Here is a 22,678-nt window from a genome sequence, read left to right as displayed (position 1 = left end):
TACATTTCATTTATTTCTTTATTAACTCTGACACAGTTGTTGAGACAAACATGGTGGCATCAGCAGGACGTGGAGCTTTGAAAAAAGATTGTCCAACTCTTGGTCTATGGATACATGACCTCATTCGTTCTGTAGATACACAAAGCGGACACTTTATTAGATACGCTGTTTAATGCTAATCAAGTCGATAATCTCATTCACAATAATTGCAAGTGCATTCAAACACGTACCCAGTGAACGTGGCCCACATGAGCGATTTAAGATATGGATCAACGCATAAGAAAACTCACTTGATTTTGTCACTATTACCAAGACAAGGCACTGGACCCATTCACCTGCTCAAGAGAAGTGTCAAAACCAACGATTCATTCAAATAACTGCACATTTTTTAAGAGTAAGGACTATTTAAAGCATAAGGGAGTGACAAAAACGGTGATGTTAAACACAACGTTTCCACAATGCAATGGCTTATTGGGGTTTTGAAAGGCAAGAGTCCATCTACAGTCGGTGCTACGATCCCTCGGAGTGGCTAGACAAGCAGAGCGCGCAGAGAGGCAAGGCATTTACACAGGAAAGAGTGTCAAATGATACGTATTATAGCGGTTTAATGTGAATGTGTGCGTTATGGCTCTTTGTTGTTCCCTAAAAACACCACCGTTCATAAACATTTTGAGTCATCTTTTCTCCTTTTTGCACAAACGTTCTCCCAAATATTAATACTAACGGTCAGTGTCGATATTAAATAAATATAAATACATGTGAATGAAGGACTCTGGGCAAGCGACACGTTCAAATCGGTTACATTTTTGATCGGTGTAAATCAACGAAATCTTAACAAGCATTTTTTACCATTGATATATTGTTAAATTGATGAATGGAGAGGGTTAGTGTAAAGGCTTTGAGGCAAAACACATTTATCTTGAGCTCAATGCATACAATTCAAACTCAAATACTGTTCATCAAACTGGTATGGCCACATACTTACTTCATAATAAAGACAGGAAATGCATATATACACGGTGTGGGGTAAAGTATTGTGTATCAGAGAGAGCTCAGCGACTACTTTCTCAGCCAAAAAGTCTCTAAATAAATCAGTTTAAAGGTGCAGTGTGTAAAATGGTTGTAACTGTAATTATGGAATGAGAAAGAAACCATTTTTTGATCTGTAAATCCTCGACTAGATCACAAAAGTACACACGGCGCCTTTAAATATGTTCAATGATCGGACACGTTTTCAGTGGAATCTACAAAAGTCAAAGCTTGGCCAGCAAGCCTTTTCGAGGAAATCAAAAATACTTTCAGGAGGATAAATCTTGTGGAGATACGTAACACACATGGACTAGTTCTACGTTTGAGTGCACTGCTCTACTCAGCACCACATGCAAATAAGAGAATCCGACCGGCCCTGTCCTTTTTAAAACGATACTATATTAAGTGGAAGAAACGTGTGTAAACCCAGTCAGAACCTTGCAACACGAACACACCCATGAACTACATTTGGTTGGATACCTATATTTGTTCTTCATGTCAAGCACTAACTTTATATTTATAGCCATAAAACTGCCACTGGGACTGTATACGAATCTGCTAGAATTAGAATTGTGTGTTTACATGCACAAAATGGACTACAATGTGATTAAAAAGACAATAAATTACCTTGTTGATGAATGTATATAATGTTTTCCAGTGTTTTCTTGTGTTGTTCTGTCAAATACACACTCAATGCCACTGGAATATGACTCGTAAATACTCGTAAATCGTCGCTAAGCTTTTTAAATCCGTTTGTGGTTGTCGTGTTGAAGTGTAGTGTGTTTGCATTGTTGTGGCTGTAAAAACACAATTCATCCCGTAAACACATGTTGTATATACACCACTGAAGTCACACCCTGTTTGCCATTTATGTCAAAGAGATGAATTCCTGTTGTGTCCTACTTTTTCCTACCCACCTAAATGCTTTAAATACACAGAATATGTACAAATAACACACCACCATGTTTCCAATGCACCTCCCATTGCTTTTAGTTTAGGCCGGATACAGACCTAAGTCAATTAAGTCCCTGGATTTGGTCGGCCACCCAATTTGTCCGTAAAAACATGGTCGCCGTTTTGTATTATAGTTCACAAAAAAATGTATGGCAACAGCAATCCAGTGGCCGGTCGTCTTTCTTCAGCCTGTTCCTCTGTAAAGCACTTTGTGACGAGCCAGAAGTCGTATAGGATCCCTGCTTAAACATGCTGTGAAAAAGTCCAAGAATAAAATACTCCAAATGTTGATTGCCAAGCACGTTGCCAGGAAGACACGCAAAAAGTATGATTCTGGATCTTGTGAGAGGAGCAGAGGAGAGGGTTGTGGGTTATTGGTGCGTCGGGGCGGCTGTTTGCTGTGCGTGTTGTCGAGTCGTGGTCCGTTTTCCCGGATCGGTTGCGGCAGACGAACATAAAAACAAAGGCAGCGGTCTTCCACAGTTTTGTCTTCCACAGCGGGATTCTAGGAGGAGTCTGGAGTCTTCAGGGCGTCCACTTTGGTCTCCAAGTCACATATCTGAGGACACAGCGGCAGGAAGTTGCTCGGTATTTTAAGGAACAGATGTATAAATAGGCGAGGAGTTCGAACCTGACGTACTTGAAATGGTCACGAGTGAAAAACGATAATAATAAGACGGCGTTTTGTGTCTAGACAGAGCCCAGTCGATAGAATCAATGCATTAGCAACATGAGCGTGAATCACTGGCACAGGAAAGGCTTCATGTGTGTTGTGTTTAAAATGACTGTAGTAGTTTGGAAGTTCATTTTTAAAGGTGTTTCCATTGCTTTGCTTAGAATGTTGCACAGTAGGGCATTTTATAGTGCTAAAGAAAATACCTTGAAAAACATGCATTCTTACTGTGATCTGACCTGTAACTTGGCCTGCTCGCCTCCATGGAGACAGATATATATTTTCATGTCAAAGCAATGGAGAGAAGCAGGTGGCAGACCCTCCACCGGAAAAGTTACATGGTGCAACTTTTCTCAAATGCATGCAGTCAATCTTCCATAAGAATAGTATGTTCTTTTTCCTTCTTCAAACCAAACAGTGAAGCGATAACGTGATACTGGACAAACCTTCTCCTGCAGGTTGACCGCCTCCTCTTCGTGAGTGGCCTGGCTCTGCTCCTCCTCCTGCTGCTGCTCAGCCTCTTTCTTCAGATGCTCAGTCTCCCTGAAGCACACGCACACACAGCCTATTGGACGCCGTTCACCATCAGTTACAGTCTGTAGTGTAACGCTTACTTCAGCTGGAACTCTTTGATCAGTCGTTTAGCTTTGCTGTATTTCCGCTCCAAGGTTTGATACTGAGATTGTGTTTCCTTTAGGTGTTCATCTACAGCCTGTCAGACAAGAAACAAACATATTAGTTGATTTATAGCTGAAGGTGGAATAATTATTTATTTATTTATATATTATTTAGATTTTTAACTGCACATGGAAGATAATAATAATAATAATAATGGTAAAATAAACACTCTATTTTCATGTGCATATAACTGATGAAAATAGAGTTATTTTACCATTATTTTTAGTATTATCTTGTCTTACGCTAGCTGTTTTTATTTTATTTTATCTTTATTTTTCCCCCTTTATTAGGAAATGAGAGGTTTTGTCTATAAGAGTTTTGTTTATAAGAGTTTTGTTTATACGAGTTCTTCTATTAAGAGTGTTTTTTAAACTTCCTATAAGTTATGTCCTTTTCCTCTGTATCTACCTGCGATGCAACAATGGAATTTCCCCATGTGTGGACAATAAAGGAAAATCTAATCTTATCTTAAGCAACCTGATGCACAGAACTACTTGGCACATCTGCAAGAGCGGGACAAGCATTTTGCAAAGGAGACAGGCTCAATTTGTAGTTTTACTAAAGCTAAATTCGCAGGATTACGAAACCAAATGTGACTGAATGAAAAGCCCAACAGCTTCGTACGACAGATACACACATTAGAAAACGTGCAGCTTTTCTCATTTCAAATAGCTCTGTAGCACTGGGTACGTTAGAAGTGTTATTCACATCTTACACTGTATCTGCTCTGCTTATATTACCTTGCACAGAGACTGCGCCTCCATCCAGTAGCCCTCCAGCTTCTCCATGCGCTCTTTACTGTCTCTGATGTTTTGTTCCAACTGAGCGCGCTCCATCCGCCAACGCAGCCGGTCCTGCTCGGCGTGAGCCAGCTGTGAGTCGTGTCAGAACACAGTTAGAGCGTTTCTCTGTGTGGGCACCATCACAGGACTCATCCGGTGCATTTACTGTGCATGAGAAGCCAAGTCAGTGCTCACCTTCCTCTTGAGCAGCTGGACTTCCGCCTGGGTTACAGCATGTTTGATCTGGAGCTACAAGAAAAGATCAGGGCCAATGTTATTTCTTTGCTTTTTAAAATGAAGTGCCTCAGACTATATATCCACTATTCAAATGTAGGTGAAGTGGCCTGTATCAACTAAACTACCGCTGCCATTATTTGTCACACACATCGCTCATCAACAGTGAAATCATTGTTTTTTGTTTGTGGATACCTCTTTGAATTTGTGTGCCAGTTTCTCGGGGTCCAGCTCCACAGGGGACAGCGTGGCCTCGTGCTCTGCCAGGTCGAAAACCTCAATGGAGTTGGGAAACATTGGGCTCATCTCCTCCTCCTCATCTGTGGCATACTCTCCTGTCTAAGCACAAAAACAAAAACACATGGCCTTACTTTAGATTACATTTCACCCTGGAGAGACAAAGAGATCACGAGAATGGACTGTTTAGCAAGCTTTATTCGTGAGTTATTTGGCGCTCAGACCCCGGAGGAAGACGTTGCAATCATGGGCACTCCATGATCTATTTGTATTAGATGTCTCCCCCCGGAGCCTGGAGACTGGTGGTGGTAGATGTTAAGAGAAGGTAGAGGATGAGGGGAATGTAGAGGAGGAGCTGGGGAGGTGGTGGGTCGCAGTACGGTTTGAGCGGCCGAGCCATCTGCCTGAGGGCTTAAATGCGACCGCCTGGCGCTGATTGGAGCGGGGAGGAGTCACTGAGAGCTTTGATTGGGGATGAGGAGCAGGTGCGAGGGCCATGATGCAGACGCCCCCTGACCTTTCACCCTCCTTCTTTGGCCAGGAAAAACTGCATAACCTCTTTGGGATAAGCGCAGAAACCTGGGAGAGTCCATGGTGAAGTCAAATCAAATCAAATCAATTTATTTTTGTAAGGCCCAAAATCACAACAACAGTTGCCTCTGAGGGCCACAGGGAGAAATGAATCAACAATGTCTGTGGTGGCGATGAAGTCAGACAATGTCTGTGGTGGCGAGGGACGATGTCCCAGGGTCCTCTGTCCTTAGACTCTCCTTCTCGGCCAGGAAAAACTACAAGAAGTGAGGGATCTGACTCTCACAGACGGACAGGCGGGCGCCCGCTTGAGTGCGATGATGGCGCTGGAGAGAGGGGTCCTTCCATGGAGGCCTTGACGTAGATGAATGGAGTTAGGTCTTCCAGGCTGAATTTACGCAGGCTTCATTAGTGCTGTCACAATACAACATTTCAAACGTGATTTCAATGCTGAAGAAAAGGATTAATACTAATTATAACACTCTCTTTTTAGACAAAGTACATTTCAACACAAAATGATGCAAGGTTTTTTGTACGTTTAAGACACATTCCCTCGCGTTGTGGGATTGAAATGGTCTGAGTATGTGTCATCTTAAAGAGAGCAGGTGGCAGTGAGCCCAAAGGAAGCTCACAGTCTGAGGATGACATTACAGATGAAGTGATGGAGACGGGCTACAGCAGTTAGCATCGCTGAATGTCCTCGGCTAAAAGGTTCTGCTCAATCAATACCTGGCTGCCAACCACACTCTTCCAGGTTTTTCTCTGGCAACACTAAACAAATTAAGTTCGCATTAGGTCTTGTCCATGTTGACAGAAACATAAAACCGCTGAGACAAGATTAGAAATAAAAGTGTATTGCTTTGTGGTTTCTATGTTGGGCTCCAGCTCTGACAAGATGAGAACAGTGTGCATCATATTGGGAGCTGTGACTTTAATATCCTTATGCGCTGCTGTTAATAACAAAGGTGTGGTGGAGGTCAGGGATGAGACTCCATCTGTTTTATAATGGAAAATATGTTGGTTAGAGAAGGATGTTGTCACACGTACTGATGGAGATCAAGAGGCAGCTTTCTGTGTATAATAAATATCAAAAGGAAAAGCTACAAACATATCGATATTATTCATTATTATTATATTATTAATACTATATTGTATCATTATTATTATTAGTCATTATGTCCAGGGTCTCGTGTACAACACCAACAACTGACACATACATTTTACCTGCCTCCATCTTAACATTATAGGCCTAGAATGTTGTAGTTTTATTTGAAATCAATACAAATGACCTTAATTATAATTTTTTTGTCAGAAATGTGGTGTAGCACATTAATTTAAAAAAACTGAAATTGTTTTATTACAAAGAGTTTGATTACATATTAGTATAATCTTTATAAATAGTACCATAAATCCCTTTTTCAAATTAAACTCCTGGATTGTTGTAGTAAATCAGACTCTTTTACAAAATGACTCAATGCATCAAAATGAGAGGGACAAAGAGGACACTGTCACAAAGAGGACACTGTCACAAAGAGGACACTGTCACAAAGAGGACACTGTCACAGAGAGGACACTGTCACAGCTACAGATGGAGATAAGGAGCCTGCCACCAGCTTGTCTCTATGGAGATGTAAATGTAATGTTCTACAGTATGACACTCTCCTGGGACACACGCAGGTCATACCAGCGTGAAAGAAGGTGACTCCACTCAAAGTGAAACAATACATAAATAAGAAAAGTAAAAAATATGTGTTTTTCAAGGTATTTTTGAGCAATAAAACCACCTGGAATAAAACAAATGTAAGGTAAATAAGTGAAATGCCATTTTTAAGGATCTTCAACATGGAACAATGAGATGGAGCAGTTTAAGATGCAAATGTTAAAAGTGTTTAAATGAAGTAACACCTTTGGCTTGCTGTACTATCACTGACCACAAGGGGGTGCAAATGGACTGTATTTCACATAACAAAACAGATCTCCTTGGGACCATTTGTTCACCTCGTCTTCATCGTCCATGTACTGCTTGTATCTCTGCTCCATCATCTCCCGCTGCCACTTCTCCTGCTCCAGCGTCTGCTGGATCAGCTGTGCCACTTCACTCTGCTCCCCCGGCTTCTCCCGACCAATCACAAACCTGCCAGATGTTAAAACACAGTCACGCCGGCGGTACAGGTCCAAACACAGGCGACGACCCGCCCAAAGCGAAATACAAACGCGACGCTCCCGCACAATGACTAGATGGGCAAAAGTCATGTGTACGAACGTGTAAAAGGACCTACTTGACAACGCCAGACGTGTTACGGAGAACAGAGGCGGCGAAGGCCTGGGTCACGCCAACCAGGCTGGTCCCATCCACTTCCACTATCAAGTCATTCACCTGGATCCTACACACAGACAACGTTCAGTTCATTTAGCCTTTTTTAAAGATATTATACAGCAAACAAAACATGACAGAGATGAGTTGTGTGGTTTAGATTGACTTTACCTTACATTGCTTGTTAAAATAGTGGTTTAGAATGACTTTACCTTACATTGCTTGTTAAAATAGTGGTTTAGAATGACTTTACCTTACATTGCTTGTTAAAATTGTGGTTTAGATTGACTTTACCTTACATTGCTTGTTAAAATAGTGGTTTAGAATGACTTTACCTTACATTGCTTGTTAAAATAGTGGTTTAGAATGACTTTACCTTACACTGCTGGTTAAAATAGTGGTTTAGAATGACTTTACCTTACATTGCTTGTTAAAATAGTGGTTTAGAATGACTTTACCTTACATTGCTTGTTAAAATAGTGGTTTAGAATGACTTTACCTTACACTGCTGGTTAAAATAGTGGTTTAGAATGACTTTACCTTACATTGCTTGTTAAAATAGTGGTTTAGAATGACTTTACCTTACATTACTTGTTAAAATAGTGGTTTAGAATGACTTTACCTTACATTGCTTGTTAAAATAGTGGTTTAGAATGACTTTACCTTACACTGCTTGTTAAAATAGTGGTTTAGAATGACTTTACCTTACATTGCTTGTTAAAATAGTGGTTTAGAATGACTTTACCTTACGTTGCTTGTTAAAATAGTTCACGCCACAAACCAGCAACAACGTTTCCGCTCATGTTCAGTGAATATGTTTATTTTAGTTTCTTATTTATTTGCACTTATAGCCTATATGTGCTTTAAAAGATTGCTTAAGTCAAGCTGTGTTAAAAAAAACATGTCTATTAATATCTATAAGCCACGAACATGCTGCAGTCGACAGTTGCAGACAAGCTTGTAGTGTATACTTTGTGTACAGTGAAGGTCATATGCAGTACCTGGTGTCCCTTTGCGCTGCTCCTCCCTCCGTCACTGTCTTCACAAAGATACCCAGTTTTTCCAGCCCCATGTCGGCTCCTGCGCCCATTCCAATGATACTTATGCCCAGGCCGTCGCTGTCTGTGGAAACAAACAGACGTTCAAAATGTCACAATCACAAATATGAAAATGTGACTTTTGAAACCAAATGATACCCAAAGTGTATAGCTCTTTGTGAATAATCCTGCTTTCTCTGGTCTCTCGGAACTAGAAATGTCAAGATGAATCCATAATTGTGATTATTCAACCCAAAAACTCATAATTGTGAGTACGGTATTCGTCCAGGAGTAGTCTGAAGTTGAAAAGTAAGTGGTAAAGGGTCCAGATGACTACTTTTGCTATTATTGTGAGAATATTAGACACACTATACACTCTGACTGTTTATGTCACACTAACTTTCCTTTCATTTGGCGAGTTTGACATCATGTGCAGATACAGGAAGAATGTTGATTTCAAACTGTGAATGAAATGAAAGTGAATTTATTGGTCACGTTCTCAATAATAGTGAAATAATCGTGAATTCGGCCGCTTTCGTGTCGTTTGCTCAAGTCAGAGAAAAGGGAATTCTCCGTCTCGAAGAGGCACTAACGATCCGACGTGTGACATAAGTGGAAGTCAAAACAGAGCCCACCACAAATGAGATAAAGATTGCACGAGCTGTAGTATAAAGTGAACACTGAGCTTGGGAGAACTACTGACAACAACTTCTCAAAATATTGAGTCACAAACAGCTACAGTTTCCTCAGAATCGGACTGAAAACACATGATCAGGTGAACAAGTCCCGCCCTCAGAGAAATCTTCTATTGGATTACGGTCCCACAAACCCCGCCCACTCAAGGAAGCAACGGCCAATGAACACGCCTTCATTCAGCAGCAGAGGATGGAGAGCTGACTCTACAGTGCCCCTAGTGATGAGTACAAGAACGGCAAGTCATCCGTTTGTTCCTCCACCTGAAGATGCTGTTGAGGCTGAACGAATATGAACAAATATGAAAGAGACACGTTTTAATTTCACTCTTTGGCCGCGAGAGCAGCCGTCACACTTGGGTCGCTCACTCAAAGCCATTGTGCTTAGAATTACTAGCAGCTAATGGGGCTAATCGGCGCTAAGTTTAATCCCGTGAGGGGGGATAATGGAGTTGTGAGCAGACAGACGGTGGGTGGCGGCCCTGTCAAGTGTGTGTGAGAGTTACATAAGAGGCTCAGAGTCGTCACCTTTCTCCAGCTCCACGGGGAACAGGTCCAGCTTCTCCACCCGCTTCTCCAGCTCGTACTCCGCCGACGCCGCCATCGGGTCCACGTCATCGTTGCGCCGGTCGTAGTCCTCGTTCGAGTAGGTCGCGAACACCTGCGGGGGCAGAGGTCGCAGGTCAAAGACGTTCAGACGTTGAATGGAAATCGTGAGCGCTCAGGCCACCACAAGAGGATTAGTTTGTGTATATGGGTCAAAAATTAACAAAAAGTAACAGTTAGACACAAATTTAATTATTAATCAAACTGAGGACACATCAGTTATCATGGTAAACAGGAAGTCTATGATGTGCACGATATTTCAACAACAAATAATAATACGCTAATACGTATAAGGGTGAAAATACCATACATAATCGCAACTACAAACCTGCTCGCCTCCTAATTATGCATACCACTAATTATACATGCAGATCCCATGTTCTAAGAATAACTGCGATGGAAGGTTAGCATGTGCATCAGCTATTACAGCGATAGTTTTCTGTGCGAAACAAAACCGTATAATCTTTTCTTTTTTGGACTGCCCGGCTCACAATGGCCGTATTGTCCTCACTTCCCATTTTAAGCGGCTGTAGTTAATGGTTACAGTCCTAAACGCTCGCCCTTGTCGTAGGCCGCGCTGCGCCTCTGCCGGGGGAACACGCCCGCGCATTAAATAACACGCCGTGTCCATCTAAAAATACACCGTTATGTGCGCTTTCATGTCGAATGCATTAATAAATCATAAGAGCCGTGTGATTCATGTCCCACCTTTCTCTCCCTCTCCCTTACACCCCTCCCCCCGCCCTCTTGAAGAAAAGGGTCGGCCGCATCTGTCCCCTGTGACCATGCCGGCGCTCACATGATTCGGTTTCCATGGTTACCACAGGGCATGCCCGCTGCGAGTTTGGCAATAGCACACAGTAGCACTTTTTAGTCCCGTCTCTCTTGTCTGGTGGGCTAAGGGTTTTATAGCGTTAGAATTCGTATGAAGTGACAGTGATATGGACGGTTACTTATACATATTCGAGCACAAATAGGGTCAGAAGGCGTGATTGTCAAACTGCTTCCTGTTGTCATGATTTCCTTCCTGTTGAGTAACTTTAAAGTCGTTCAAGTGCATGCGTGGGGCCCTTCGGAACCCACAGCTAAACTTCACCGTTACAACAAGACAACACTGCAGCGTCAACAGAACCAATGGACAAAACACAAATCATATGTTTACAATGGGAACAACAAACGTAGGGTTTATTTCAGTCTCTACGCCTCCTCTTCACCACTGCCAGGGTCCATTTTCCCTTAAACCCTTCATTGCAACTAATAAACCTGTTGGGGTCAAGTTACATTTAAATTTTTGTGTGTTAAAACGTATTATTTTAGTGTCGGTGTAATCCCTCATTCGTCCAGGCGTGTTCCATAGTAGAAAAAGCTTCAGTTGTAGTCATCTGGACTCAGTTAGAAAAAATAGATGTTTCGACTCTCATCCAAGAGTCATTGTCAATAAAAGAATTTAGATCGAGATCTCTGTATTATTTTAGTATTATTAGCAACATTTTCCAACATTTCACTTAATAAAGCTTTCCAATGCTTTGTTTTCTTTGAGTTTAGCATCATTTGCAAACAGCTACATGCACTGACTTTATAATTCCTCTAGTATATCCCACTAATGACGTGAAATCAGGCCATTCTTTCAGGACTTCCCTTCAGATAGTAATTGATGTGACGAGCTCACACGGCAGAGATGAGACACTGTGCTACTGTTTATGCTGAAAGCTGTTAATTTATAACTCACTCTGGCCAATGTATTTCAGCCAAACAGCAGTAATGTGGGAATGGGACACCAGTAGCTCTGTGAACGGAGTTTGCTCTGACACATCTTAAGGTTATTGTATCTGGGGAGGGTTAAATTATGTAAAAAGATAATGAAAACAAACATAAATCGTTTTTCTATCATGTTATGGTGTTATTTCCTCTGATCAAACATCCTGCTTCGAGTTCTGCTTCGTTTCATCGGTTATTTAGTCCGTTGCAAACTCTTTCCCCCAAATTGTATCAGCACATTGCAATCCACGAAGCTCCTCCTTATTTTTAAAGTCCCTACATCTTCACCAGACCAGTTCTAATCACTTCAGTGCGCTCGTACTCTCATTATGCAGCAACATTTACCCGCATTGCCATTGTCTTTATGACACAAATAGCTTCAATTCTGAATTTTAAGTGAGATTTAAAAAAAACACAACGATACAGGTGTCATTTTTGGCCCCAGCAGGTAATTCTTATCGTCCCTTTCCTCTATACGGGTCATGTTTATGTGTGGAGGTGTGCGCCGAGGAGGAAAACAAACACACCCATCCACATTCCACCTCTTACAGAAACTTACAGAGGCAGCCTTGTTTACAAAGTGCAGTGTGTGTGTGTGTGTGTGTGTGTGTGTGTGTGTCTGTGTCTGTCAAGTTGGGGCAAGAGGGGTTTGTAACGTGTAGGATTGACAGATTGAAACATAAGAAAATGCTTCAAAGCGCTTCCATTATCTATGACTGTTTTTATCCATGCAAAGTCAGAATACAGAGCGTGAAATGTGTATGTTACAATATACAGTACATTCATTCAAAGAGTTTATTGCATTACGTCAGACCTGCAAATGCTCTTGTTATATTAAGTAGCATATGACTAACTCTAAATTTTTCATATATTTTGGAATATCACAGTTACAGGATGCTACAAGATTTAGCTCAGCTTTGGTTAAAACAAGAATCCACACCACAAACGCCTTCATTTTCCACTCCAATACTGTTATTGCCTCTCATTGCGACGCACGGATCGCTTTCTCTGCAGGAGAAAGTCACAGAGTCTTTTTTGAGTTTCTGTTTTTTCTATTGCTGAACTTGAAGATGTTGAAACAATGAAGAACAGAGTGTTACAGCACGCACACACATGTCTGGACCAGAAAATGTCTTTGTCCCTGCGACACAACTATCTGTGATGTGGAGACATGTATCAGATCTAAATCGTCCTGCGCACGGCTTTACTCACACGCACGCTGTCGACGCATTTCAGCCTCAGAGCATCAATTTAACTCATTTAAAACAGTTATAACGAGTAGTGATCAGTACAGCATTATCACAGTTATGTACGGTATGTAATAATGTCATGTATGTATGTATGTATGTATGTATGTGTGTGCGCCTTGAATGGAAGTTGCTGATGTGAAATTGTTTGTTTGTTTGTTTGTATAGTTTGAGTGTGAGAGGAGATCAAGGCTGCATAATTGCACTGCTGCTGCTGCTGACTGTGGTTCAAGTCTTTCATAAACATACAACGTACAGTACATGTACACCCTGGATGCACATCAAAAGTGGAACTACCGTAAATGACTATATTATGGGCTTCTCTTATTTTATGACCCTCCTCTGACGTCGCAGCATGTAAGGGAATACATTTTTGTAAATTGATATTCCCTTCTACTAGTGGTGAGCTTAATACTGTAGTAACACTAAACTTTAAGCAATTAAAGTTTGAATTATTTAAGACCCGCATGTGGAAGGCATTAGGGTTGTCAAAAGTATACAAAATTACTATGCTAATTGATTCTAAAACTAGCATCAAAACTAGATACTTTATATACTTTAAACACACATAAACGGCACAAAATGGGACAGTTCTTCACAGTTTTAGAATGATCATAATCAGCACAGCAGAAGACCACATAACACAAAGAAAGTACAATGACTCTTTTTATCTGTGTGGAAAATTGGCATCAAGTATCAAGCCTACTCCTTAATATGTTAGTATCATAATAATAAAAGGCACAAACAACTCTTCTGCCAAAATGACCAAACTGACTGCCACACCAATCTACAAAAATCACCACCAATCAATCCAACACAAAGATTTTGAGCACAGAATGTAAAATACACTGTCCTTCTCCTTTCCGTACGTCCTCAGAGCTCACACTGCAGTGACAGTCTGACAGCTCCAGCCTGTCAGGACCTGCCACTGCTCGGCTGCACCACACGAGTGCCACACCGGGCTGGACGGGAGCGGAGGTAAAATGGGGTGTGGTAGAGAAATATGCACCCCGTGTTTAAACGAGCTTAAGTCACCGTCAGTGTTCAAAACGTAGAGCGCAGAGTCTAGGAATGAGTCACAAGGAAATCCTAAAGTGAAATCAGCGAAAATCCTCGAAGAGTGTGACGCGGTGGAGTGGAAAATCTTAAGCAAGTTGACAAATGTGTTCAAATATGTGTAGTTGCTGAGTCCCAGAGTGTGGATCTAATCAAGGGACGGATCGAGCACACATATCATTCTGAACCGAAGTGACTTAATTCTATTTTTAATCGCAGCGTTTTTTTTTTGAAATCATCATTTTAAATTGATTAATCTACAGCCATAGAAATGTGTAGAAAGGTGTTAAATCTAAGACATATTGGCTTTCTGTGAGAAAAAGTGGAGCTTTGTCAGGGTTTGGTCATTTCAACCTCCAGACAGACATAGAAACCACACAGGAAGTGCTGGTGCAGGGTAATCTCCTGCTACACTTCACTTACGAATCAAAGATCCTTTTTTGAACAAGACAGTCCAAAAAAAACGCCAAGGCTTTAAACATATTCTATTCTAACTTTATGAATGATGCTTTTAAGATGAGACTTCTCAAGACCTAAAAACAAATGAAGGGTTGACGGCTTGTATGAAGTCTGTAATATATTTTTTCTTCTTTTTAACCAAACATGCTTATTCACCAGTTTAGTGTCTCCTATATGACTATCATGTGTTTCTTTGTAAACAACCAGCATTAACAGCCAAAGGCAAAGTCCACTTGCTCTGAGTGTTTCCGTACATCAAGTTAACAACCCGACTGTCCTTAAGACCAAAACTGTTACAGCTAAGATTAGCTTTATAACAATAAGAAATGACCCACCGTGATTGGCTGCGTGCTGAACTTGATCTTCCGATTGGCCGGCGGAGGCTCCTCCTCCTCTGGAAGTCCTTGGATCTCATGGCTGCTGCTCTCAGGCTGATACGGCTCCTCTTCCTCCTCCTCGTCATCGTCATCTAATTGGCTGCCACCCGAGTCGTCCTCCCCTATGCCGCTGTACGCACTGATGTCCACCAGATCCCCCTCAGAGTAATCCTCCCTCCCTTCCTCCTCCTCCTCCGCCTCAGCCCTGTCTTGGTGCTCCGGTGAAGCTGGGATCTCAGTTTGTCCGTTTTCTAAGGCGGCGTGGACCTGCGCCTGCACCAGCGTGGCCCCCTCGGACTCGGAGCCCCCGTTGGCTTCACAGTGCTCCACGATGATGATGGGCTCTGTGCTGGAGCCCTTGTCCCTGGACTCAGGCTGTTCCTCTGAGGAGCTGGCTGACGTCACAGTGACAGAAGGAGGCACAGAGGAGGAGCAGTTGTTCACGAGGATTTGAGGCACTACAGTGCGGTCCTTCCCCTCGCTCTGCACAGCTCCCTCTGAGTCCGCTTGACAACTGGATGATGTTTCTTGCACTTCCTGGTTCATCACCGCTGTACGTTTCTCTTTTTGCCCCTCTTTACCTGGCGCCAGCACCTTTGTCAAAGATAGACATAGCAATACAAGACATTTAGCATGTTTTATACTCAAACTGGCATCATTCACTAACTATGAATCAATTGTATTCTAAGTGCGGTAAAAAAAAGCCAGTTAATCCTAGTATAGCAATTTGAATAGTTGCAATTAGCAAATTGCAAGTCAGCCATTATTTAATTAACATCATTTACTCAAACAACAAAATACCCTGTCTCCTTATGTACAGATCCTACAAACTAGTTTAGACCGCTATAAACATGTTTTGAAATGCATGGGATTCTTGTATTGGTTTCGCAGCAGATCATGTTTCACTTTTCTTTCACAAATATGCAGTAATGCTTCCGGACGCGTTTAAAACAAGAACAGAATAACCCTGTAAAATCCCGATCACAGTGCATGTTTTCAGAGTTGATGCTATCAGTTCAACATGCTTTACCTTCTTCAAAGCGTCATTCTTGGGGGGAGGTTTAGGCTTTGGTCCTAATGTGGGACCCGACCGGCGCTGTGGGAGGTAGTTGTTCTGCAGCTGTCCTTTGCTCTTCTCAAACACGGCGCTGAGCTGGCTAACGGTGGGACTAACTGCGTCTCCGGGGCCCGTCACATCTTCAGGAGCCGGGATGGAGGCGGGCACAGAAACGGGCGGGTCGTCCAGTCGGTCCAGTGCCTCTGTAGAGCCGTTGAATCGAGCCACCACGTCCAAGCGACTGTCCTGAAACCCAGATGCACGTTCCTTCTTCAACAAGATTCGGTTGGTGGCTGCTTGCTTCTCCTAAGACACAACCAGTTATTCACTCTTGTGAAACTGTTTAAATTAAAGTTATTCTAAATAAAGCTGGACTTTGTACAGGTGGTAGAATAATTTACTTTTTCCCCCGATCTGGTGGATACGTTAGTATATTAAATCTACATTTAGAGACTACATGTAATTACATTACCCTTTTAAGGTGGCTGGCCATTTAAAACTAAGTTCAGACCTGTAGCACTCGCTGTTCGAAGATCCGTCTCGTCTCTTGAAGTTTGGAGGAGCCCATTCCTTCGGCTTTGACTTTTTCGGACATTGTGCTGCCCATTTTGAGAAGAGCACTGTGGTCAACGTGCTCGCTGAGGCCGGACGTCCGAGTTAATGTTAATTTCACATCCTGATCTTTATCTGCAACACACATGCAATTATTATGATATGGATCATTTGCATGACTAAAAGGCTTTACTTGGGGCCATTGCTTGAAATCCAACATTAGCTTCTGCACACTTTTTACACTTGTTTTTAGGGTGGTTCTTCTCCTCGCAGTGAGGTTTATACGCCAGTTCAACAATACTAGAGAGAGTCCTATTTGTGTTATCATCAGAGTTGGGGGTAACGTGTTAGCTGGTAACGTGTTAAGAGTACCGTACTCAAATCACTTTTTAGAGTAACAAGGAACGCATTCGTTTTGTGCACCCATGTAATCTAGTACTAGTTACTTTTTCAAATCAGTAACGCACTAGCTTTGGTTAGGTCATCATCTCTTTGCAGATCTCATCTCGTCACCCCAATCCCAGAGCCAGGTTTGTTTCCCAGCCACAGAAAAGAGAGAGAGCCGCGGCGGGAAACACTGTTGGCGTGTTATGAGCATGTGCATTGTGCAATAGTTGAGGTTCAGGTTCATGTTTTGAAGAACTCATTCTCCTTTGTTATAACCACTATCTTGAAGCTGAGGAGTAAATGTAGGGTAACAGTGATGTGCTGAGTTTGATTTAAATAAACCACAGTGCTAAAACAAGTGTGTCGTGTCATTGTGCGTCGGTGCCTTGTCAATGTTATTGGTAATGCAAGAGTTCTAACGCTACCCAACAAGTCACTTCCAACAAAACCCTTGTCTTACCAATCGCTTTCCCGTCCTCCTCGTCGCCCGGTGACTGCATTTGCATGAACATGTTCTTGATGCGGTGGACGTTTGATCCATACGTGCGGCCCCTCTGGCTCGGGCGGGGCAGGAGGGCGGGTTTGGCTCCGCGTGGCGTGGTGCTGTTGAGATGATCAGTTGCCTTCTTGAGCGCGGCTAACCCCGCCTCGTAAGCGTTCCGGTGAGGAGAGGCACTGCGCAGGCTGATGTTCCCACTGTTCCCTCCGCTGTTCCCGGCGGAGGTCCCGGTGCCTCCTGATGGTTCCGTTTTCATCATGATTTTGGGTGAGTTAGACGCCCCCTGGAGAACAGCAGCTAAGCACAGAGGTGGAGGGCCACATGTTTGGGCTGTCGGACACTCTGCACCTACAACACGCAAACACATGTGGTCATGAATAGACTGATATAAAGACACTGCAAAGGTTTAAAGCCCAAACTGAGGCTTTTTTTTCAAATCTGTTAGAACGTTGAGTAATCATCTACTTTCTAATTAAACTGGGGTGGTGAGACGGTCGACAAAAGGTTTACATGTGGAAACAAACCATAACTGGGAACAAATCACACAATTTCCACAAACACATTTATCTGAAGTGATGAAAATTGAATAAGAGATGAATGTATTTGCTGTGTATGAACCACTCACACTGTTATTGTCACTGTCAACAATATAAGCTGAGGAACAGATGGTACTGATGTCTATTTTTATTTTTTCATCCCCACAAATTACTTTTGTCACTCCGTTATAACCATTCATTGCACCTTAGTAACAACACTGGTGATAAAAGGTGATTAAAAAGTAGTGATCTGATCCCTGTTACAATATGCTAATTCTGTTTGAAGCTACTGCTCTGTTTAAAGCAGCTCCATATACAGATACTTTTACTCAGCCACTCTTCCTGATGGTCATGTCTGGAGTGACAGGTGGATGTGACCAATCGTAGAGAAGTGTGAACTCTCAAAAGACTTTAGTTTACGCTTAAGACAAGATAAAGATACAAATGTACATGACTCGTGTTCAAATGCAAATGGTGATCTCGGCTGTTGAAAATCATTATATCATTTATTTGGCTCCCACTTCTAACTGATGTGGTAACTTCTGTGATGCTGCTGCACTTAACCTCCGCCAAGTCATTCCCATTCCACTCTGAAATCTAGTTACAACGTTCTTCCTACATCTGACCTTAAAAACTATCTGTGTGGGGTTTTCATGCTTGTTCCCGTGTCTGGGTGAGTTTTATCTAAGCACTAAAGCACAGGTATATGCACAAGAGGCAGAATCCTCTAGCTGAAGCGATATAAATGAAAATGAATATCTTTTGGAGTATCGCAATAACAAGAGATACAAAGTTCAAGCTCTGGAGATGGGTCACTGGTCGCCCACTGCTGAGGGGTGGGTCAAATGCAGAGGACAAATTCCCCCACAGGGACAATAAAGACATAATTCATCTTATTTCCGGACAATAAAGACATAATTCATCTTATTTCCAAAATGATCATCCTAAAAAACTGTCGACAGTCACATATAACTAATGTATAAGCTCTGTGCCTGGGAGAGGAACCTCCCTGAGTGTATTTGTTTACAGTGGACCACATGCTGTCTGAGGAGCCGTCAGTATAATCCCATTAAATGATGACGTGTTGTGACCTCACACGCCGCCTGTGTTTGTCTTCTCTCAGCCTCTGTAGTCTGTGCGACAGAAAACACCAGGGTCACCCACGTAACTCCTCAGCAAGAACCTATTTAGCCAACAAGCAAGTTTACAGCTTGGGTTTGACAGATGAGATTAAAAAAACAATAACACATTGTGCCGGACAACAAACACGTCCCAACCAGTGCAAGGCAAAGTTTTAGCTTTGGCACATGTATGATATTCTAACGGTGCTAACGTCGGGGAGTAAGAAGAGGACACAGACATAAACTCAGTGAAGTTGTGGTGAGAAAATGCCCTAAAAATAAAGAGGACAATTAGGGACAAATAATACAATTCTGATGGATATAGGGAGATGAAGTAGGATTGGTTTCGTAACACTTTGCTAATCCAACACGGACACAGCCTCTCATTTTCAACTCTATCCGACCGTGGGATCTGTGTGAAAATTAAATTCGCAGCCGAGGTGTGAACGCTCAGACAGTAGAGTGCAGAGATGGTCGCAATGTACTCGCTCCGGCCCTTCATCCTACACATCTGACTACAGTATATATATGAGGTTCAGGTACAGGAAGAACAAGGTCAACTGATCAGATCTGTTCAGTGCAACAAAGCTCAGTGTTATCTCGGTGTTCAAACTGCATTGGAGCACGACAAGTACTAAAAATGGCCTGTTCCGCACAGTCTGTATTGTGCATGCGGGTTTACCTCTTAAGAGACATCTTGATTCAATAAAAAAAACATGCTAAAGGATATAGATTTAAATGATTTAGGACTATTCAAAAATGGTAATAAGATGGTTTGTAGTATGACTTTATAAAACCAATTCTGATCAAACCCAAAATTCAAGTGTGATCATTATTGAGATGAAATAAAACAGCATTCATTTCTCTTATTGGTCAGTGCATTTTTAAAAAGTTACCAAAGACCATTTGTTGTCATAGTCAAGCTCGTGCACTTCCTGCTTTAGCTTCTATTACAAAATAAAAACAGTATAGTTCTGTGCCTTTCTCCGCCACAAAATGAGCAGAGAAATATCAGAACGTGGAAAAAGCACCATACGTTTGCTGAGGCGACAAATCAATATGAAGAAATTGGTCTATTCGATGTGATCAATAGGAACAATCGGACTGATGTGCTGTGCAGATGGCGGTCTCCAGGGTGAGGCGGGTCTATTGATCGACATGTGCTGCCTGTATGACCATGTATTCACTCCCAGCTGAGGCCAGGTATTGTGATGCAGTTCTCTAAAGAGTACGTTCTCACATTAAGAGCATGTGAGCACACGTATGAGCCCATCCAATGAGTTCTAAAGAAAGATACAGCTACAACACTGTACTGCTCTGGGACTTTTTCCTGTGATTGTTTGGACAGTGCTGGCGGGCATGTAAACACAAAGATATTGTGGAAAAAACAGAGTAAATTGTTATCTTGAAATGAGAGCGCTGAATCTGTTGGCTGATAGAGATAAACAGGAAAAAGGTAGTTTGGTTAAACAAAGGTAAACTCATTGCTTTTTTGAGAGATGCACTAACATGTATTGATTAGGATCTGGGGTTGTTTGCGTAACCGTATATGTTTAAGTCAATTTGGTCGTCTAAAAAAACGCAGTTAATGAAGTTGTAGTCGATTGCGGCTTCGTGCGCTGCTGTTTTTTTGTTGCTCTCTTTAAAGTATTCACTCCTTTCACTCGACACGCACAGTCAAAAGTGTAAGTCTATCATTATGACACGCTTAGTAACACAAAGCGACAAATCACCAGCACCAGAGAACATACAGGCCTGTAGATAATTTGTAATACTGCTGATACAACGATCACAAGGGAGGACGCTCATTAAGACATCTTCAGGGCTAATTTTACTAGGGCAATGCTTGATGATTAATAAGTGCTGTCATTGTAAACATGCATGTACCATTTGTACAGCAGTGCAGGTTCCAGCATGTTCCCCTCACACCTCCCACTCTTACATTTGACAACATTTCAATCTTTATACACGTCTAACATCCAATAAAATGTCCAATACATTGATAATAACTTGTTCTCACAGCTCTGTCGTACTATGCTATAACACATTTGATCCATCTTTCCCAAACAAACAAAAAAACAAACAAACAAATAAACAAACAAACATATGTCTAAGAGTAAAAAGAATGCTCATTGCTGAACTATAGCAATCCAGCTGTTCCAAGGTCAGGTCAACACTCCCAAAACTCACTGCCACATCCATCTAATCACTATATTTACACCACTTCCATGTCCTTTTGCATTCCTCTCTCAGAAATGAGGAGCTGGCCTTGTTTTAGCCTGGCTCTTGGCATCTGAAAGTGAATGTGATCTGAACTGACATGTTATTGACAGGAGGAGCTGGTAAACAACCAACAAAGCCCGTGTGTGTGTCACGCTGCGTGGGGCAAAATCAAGGGTTTCGTCTCCAGCATTTAACTGCAACAAAAAAAAAACCTGCATCTGTCTATATTATTCGACATTTCCTCGTCCGTCCAGCCCAGGCCAGATGCGTGACGTCGGCGCCCGCACAGCATCCTCTGTATCGCCGCATGTCTGGGGTGCGTCACGCGTAAAAACGTCCAACAGAAGGCACATTATGGCAGCTACAAAAGCCCCTGTCTGTTCAACGCGACAATAACGCATCTGTTTGGGAAAAGGGGAACTCACAGGCCTTGTCCCGGAGCTGCGGTTCAGTTTGGTCACACAAAAAAGGGGGAGAAAAGGGAGAAAACAAGCGGAGCGAGCACGCTGCATTCGCCGCTGCCGCTGTTGGCTAGAAAGAGGCTTTGTTGGCACATCCGCTAACTCCAAGCTCTGTTTTAACGCGAAAAAAAAAATTAAGATTTATTTTATTAATAACGCACGGATTGGTTTGATTAACTGCGTTACATTCATTGATGTATTTGTAAAAAAATAAAAATAATAAAAAATAAAAAACATGTGTATTTGCTTCGCTTCCTCTCGCGGCGCAGCGGACGTAGCGCGCGTGGGTTTTACGTCTGACAGAAGAAAAATAAACGACATTTATCGACTATTTACAACAAAACCTCCGCATCTATTCAACTGACATGTCACGTTTATTCCAAATGTGGTCGGACGGGGCGGCGCGTGGGTATTTTTTTTAAAAAAAATTAAGTGAATATTGGGCATGAAAAATTACCGCTAAAAAAAACCGCGTACGCTGTTGCAAAACGCGTTGGATGTGCGGCCTTTTGTCAAAAATGTGGGGAAAAAACGCGTGTCACCGCCTCGTGTCGGACCCTAAGGAGAGGCACAGGATGGCACGGCACAGGCCCCGCGCTGTGCTCCCTCAGCCGCTGCCGCTGCTGCTGCTGCGGCGGCGGCAGCTTTGCGTCGCTTCCTTCCTGCAGACGTTTTTCTTCCTCGACCACACACTTTCTTTCTTTTTTTTTGCGTTTGACTGACTGCGTTATACGATCGAAGTGCGGTGCGGTACCTGCGGGTCCAGTTTGCGGGGACGGGGGGGGGGGACGGGGACAGCCAGCCGGTAAAAGCCCGTTAGAATCCGCGCTCAGAGACGGTCCATTGTCCCGCTGTTGGGTCCTGTCTGAGAGCGCACGGCAGCCTCCTCTCGCAGGGCGCTCCTCCTCCCTCCTCTCACCCGCCGCTTGTCCTCCTCTTGCCCGGGCCTCCCCCCCCCCTCCTCCGTCCCCTCCCGTCATCGGTTTGCCGCGAGCCCCGGCCCCGCTTCCCTTTGACCCCCCGTCCCGCGCGTCACCCGTTGAGAAGTTCCTAAAAATAAAAAATAAAAACACACAGAAGAGTAAGATTTAAAGAAAAAAAACTAATTATCAACCTAATACAGCAGATGATTTTCAAAATAAAATGGAACGGCCACAAATGGGATAATATAACGTGCG

The 22,678-nt window shown here is 42.6% G+C and overlaps 1 protein-coding gene across 2 annotated transcripts; it reads right to left on the bottom strand.

The window, feature by feature from the left end:
• Nucleotides 1-127: 127 nt before the first annotated feature.
• On the bottom strand, nt 128-22,341 carry LOC140358621 (neurabin-2-like). Of its 2 annotated transcripts, none has more exons than XM_072443575.1 (15): nt 22,255-22,341; nt 17,121-17,507; nt 16,233-16,408; nt 15,695-16,027; nt 14,623-15,258; nt 9,690-9,822; nt 8,434-8,554; nt 7,398-7,502; nt 7,117-7,252; nt 4,546-4,689; nt 4,312-4,365; nt 4,075-4,206; nt 3,271-3,368; nt 3,103-3,199; nt 128-2,542 (listed from the first exon to the last, which is right to left on the bottom strand). In XM_072443575.1, exons 2-15 carry the CDS (start codon nt 17,416-17,418, stop codon nt 2,489-2,491), a joined length of 2,517 nt encoding a protein of 838 aa, XP_072299676.1. In that variant the 5' UTR covers nt 17,419-17,507; nt 22,255-22,341; the 3' UTR covers nt 128-2,488. The 2 variants fall into 2 exon arrangements, with proteins under 2 accessions (XP_072299676.1, XP_072299677.1); XM_072443576.1 differs by having other exon boundaries at nt 15,695-15,967.
• Nucleotides 22,342-22,678: the final 337 nt, after the last annotated feature.

This window comes from Eucyclogobius newberryi, unplaced genomic scaffold, assembly GCF_026437365.1.
Source record: "Eucyclogobius newberryi isolate DKJ021-1_F unplaced genomic scaffold, fEucNew1.0.hap1 SCAF_13, whole genome shotgun sequence".
NCBI classification, from domain to species: Eukaryota; Metazoa; Chordata; class Actinopteri; order Gobiiformes; family Gobiidae; genus Eucyclogobius; species Eucyclogobius newberryi.
This window is presented reverse-complemented; position numbering and strand designations above follow the sequence as displayed.

Excerpts from the sequence above, each read along its gene's own strand:
- LOC140358621 (XM_072443575.1), bottom strand. The coding sequence starts at position 17,418 with ATGATGAAAACGGAACCATCAGGAGGCACCGGGACCTCCGCCGGGAAC. Across the intron at positions 7,503-8,433 it reads GCAGCGCAAAGGGACACCAG|GATCCAGGTGAATGACTTGA; the intron begins GTACTGCATATG and ends GTCTGTGTGTAG. Across the intron at positions 2,543-3,102 it reads CGGTCAACCTGCAGGAGAAG|ATATGTGACTTGGAGACCAA; the intron begins GTTTGTCCAGTA and ends CTGTGTCCTCAG.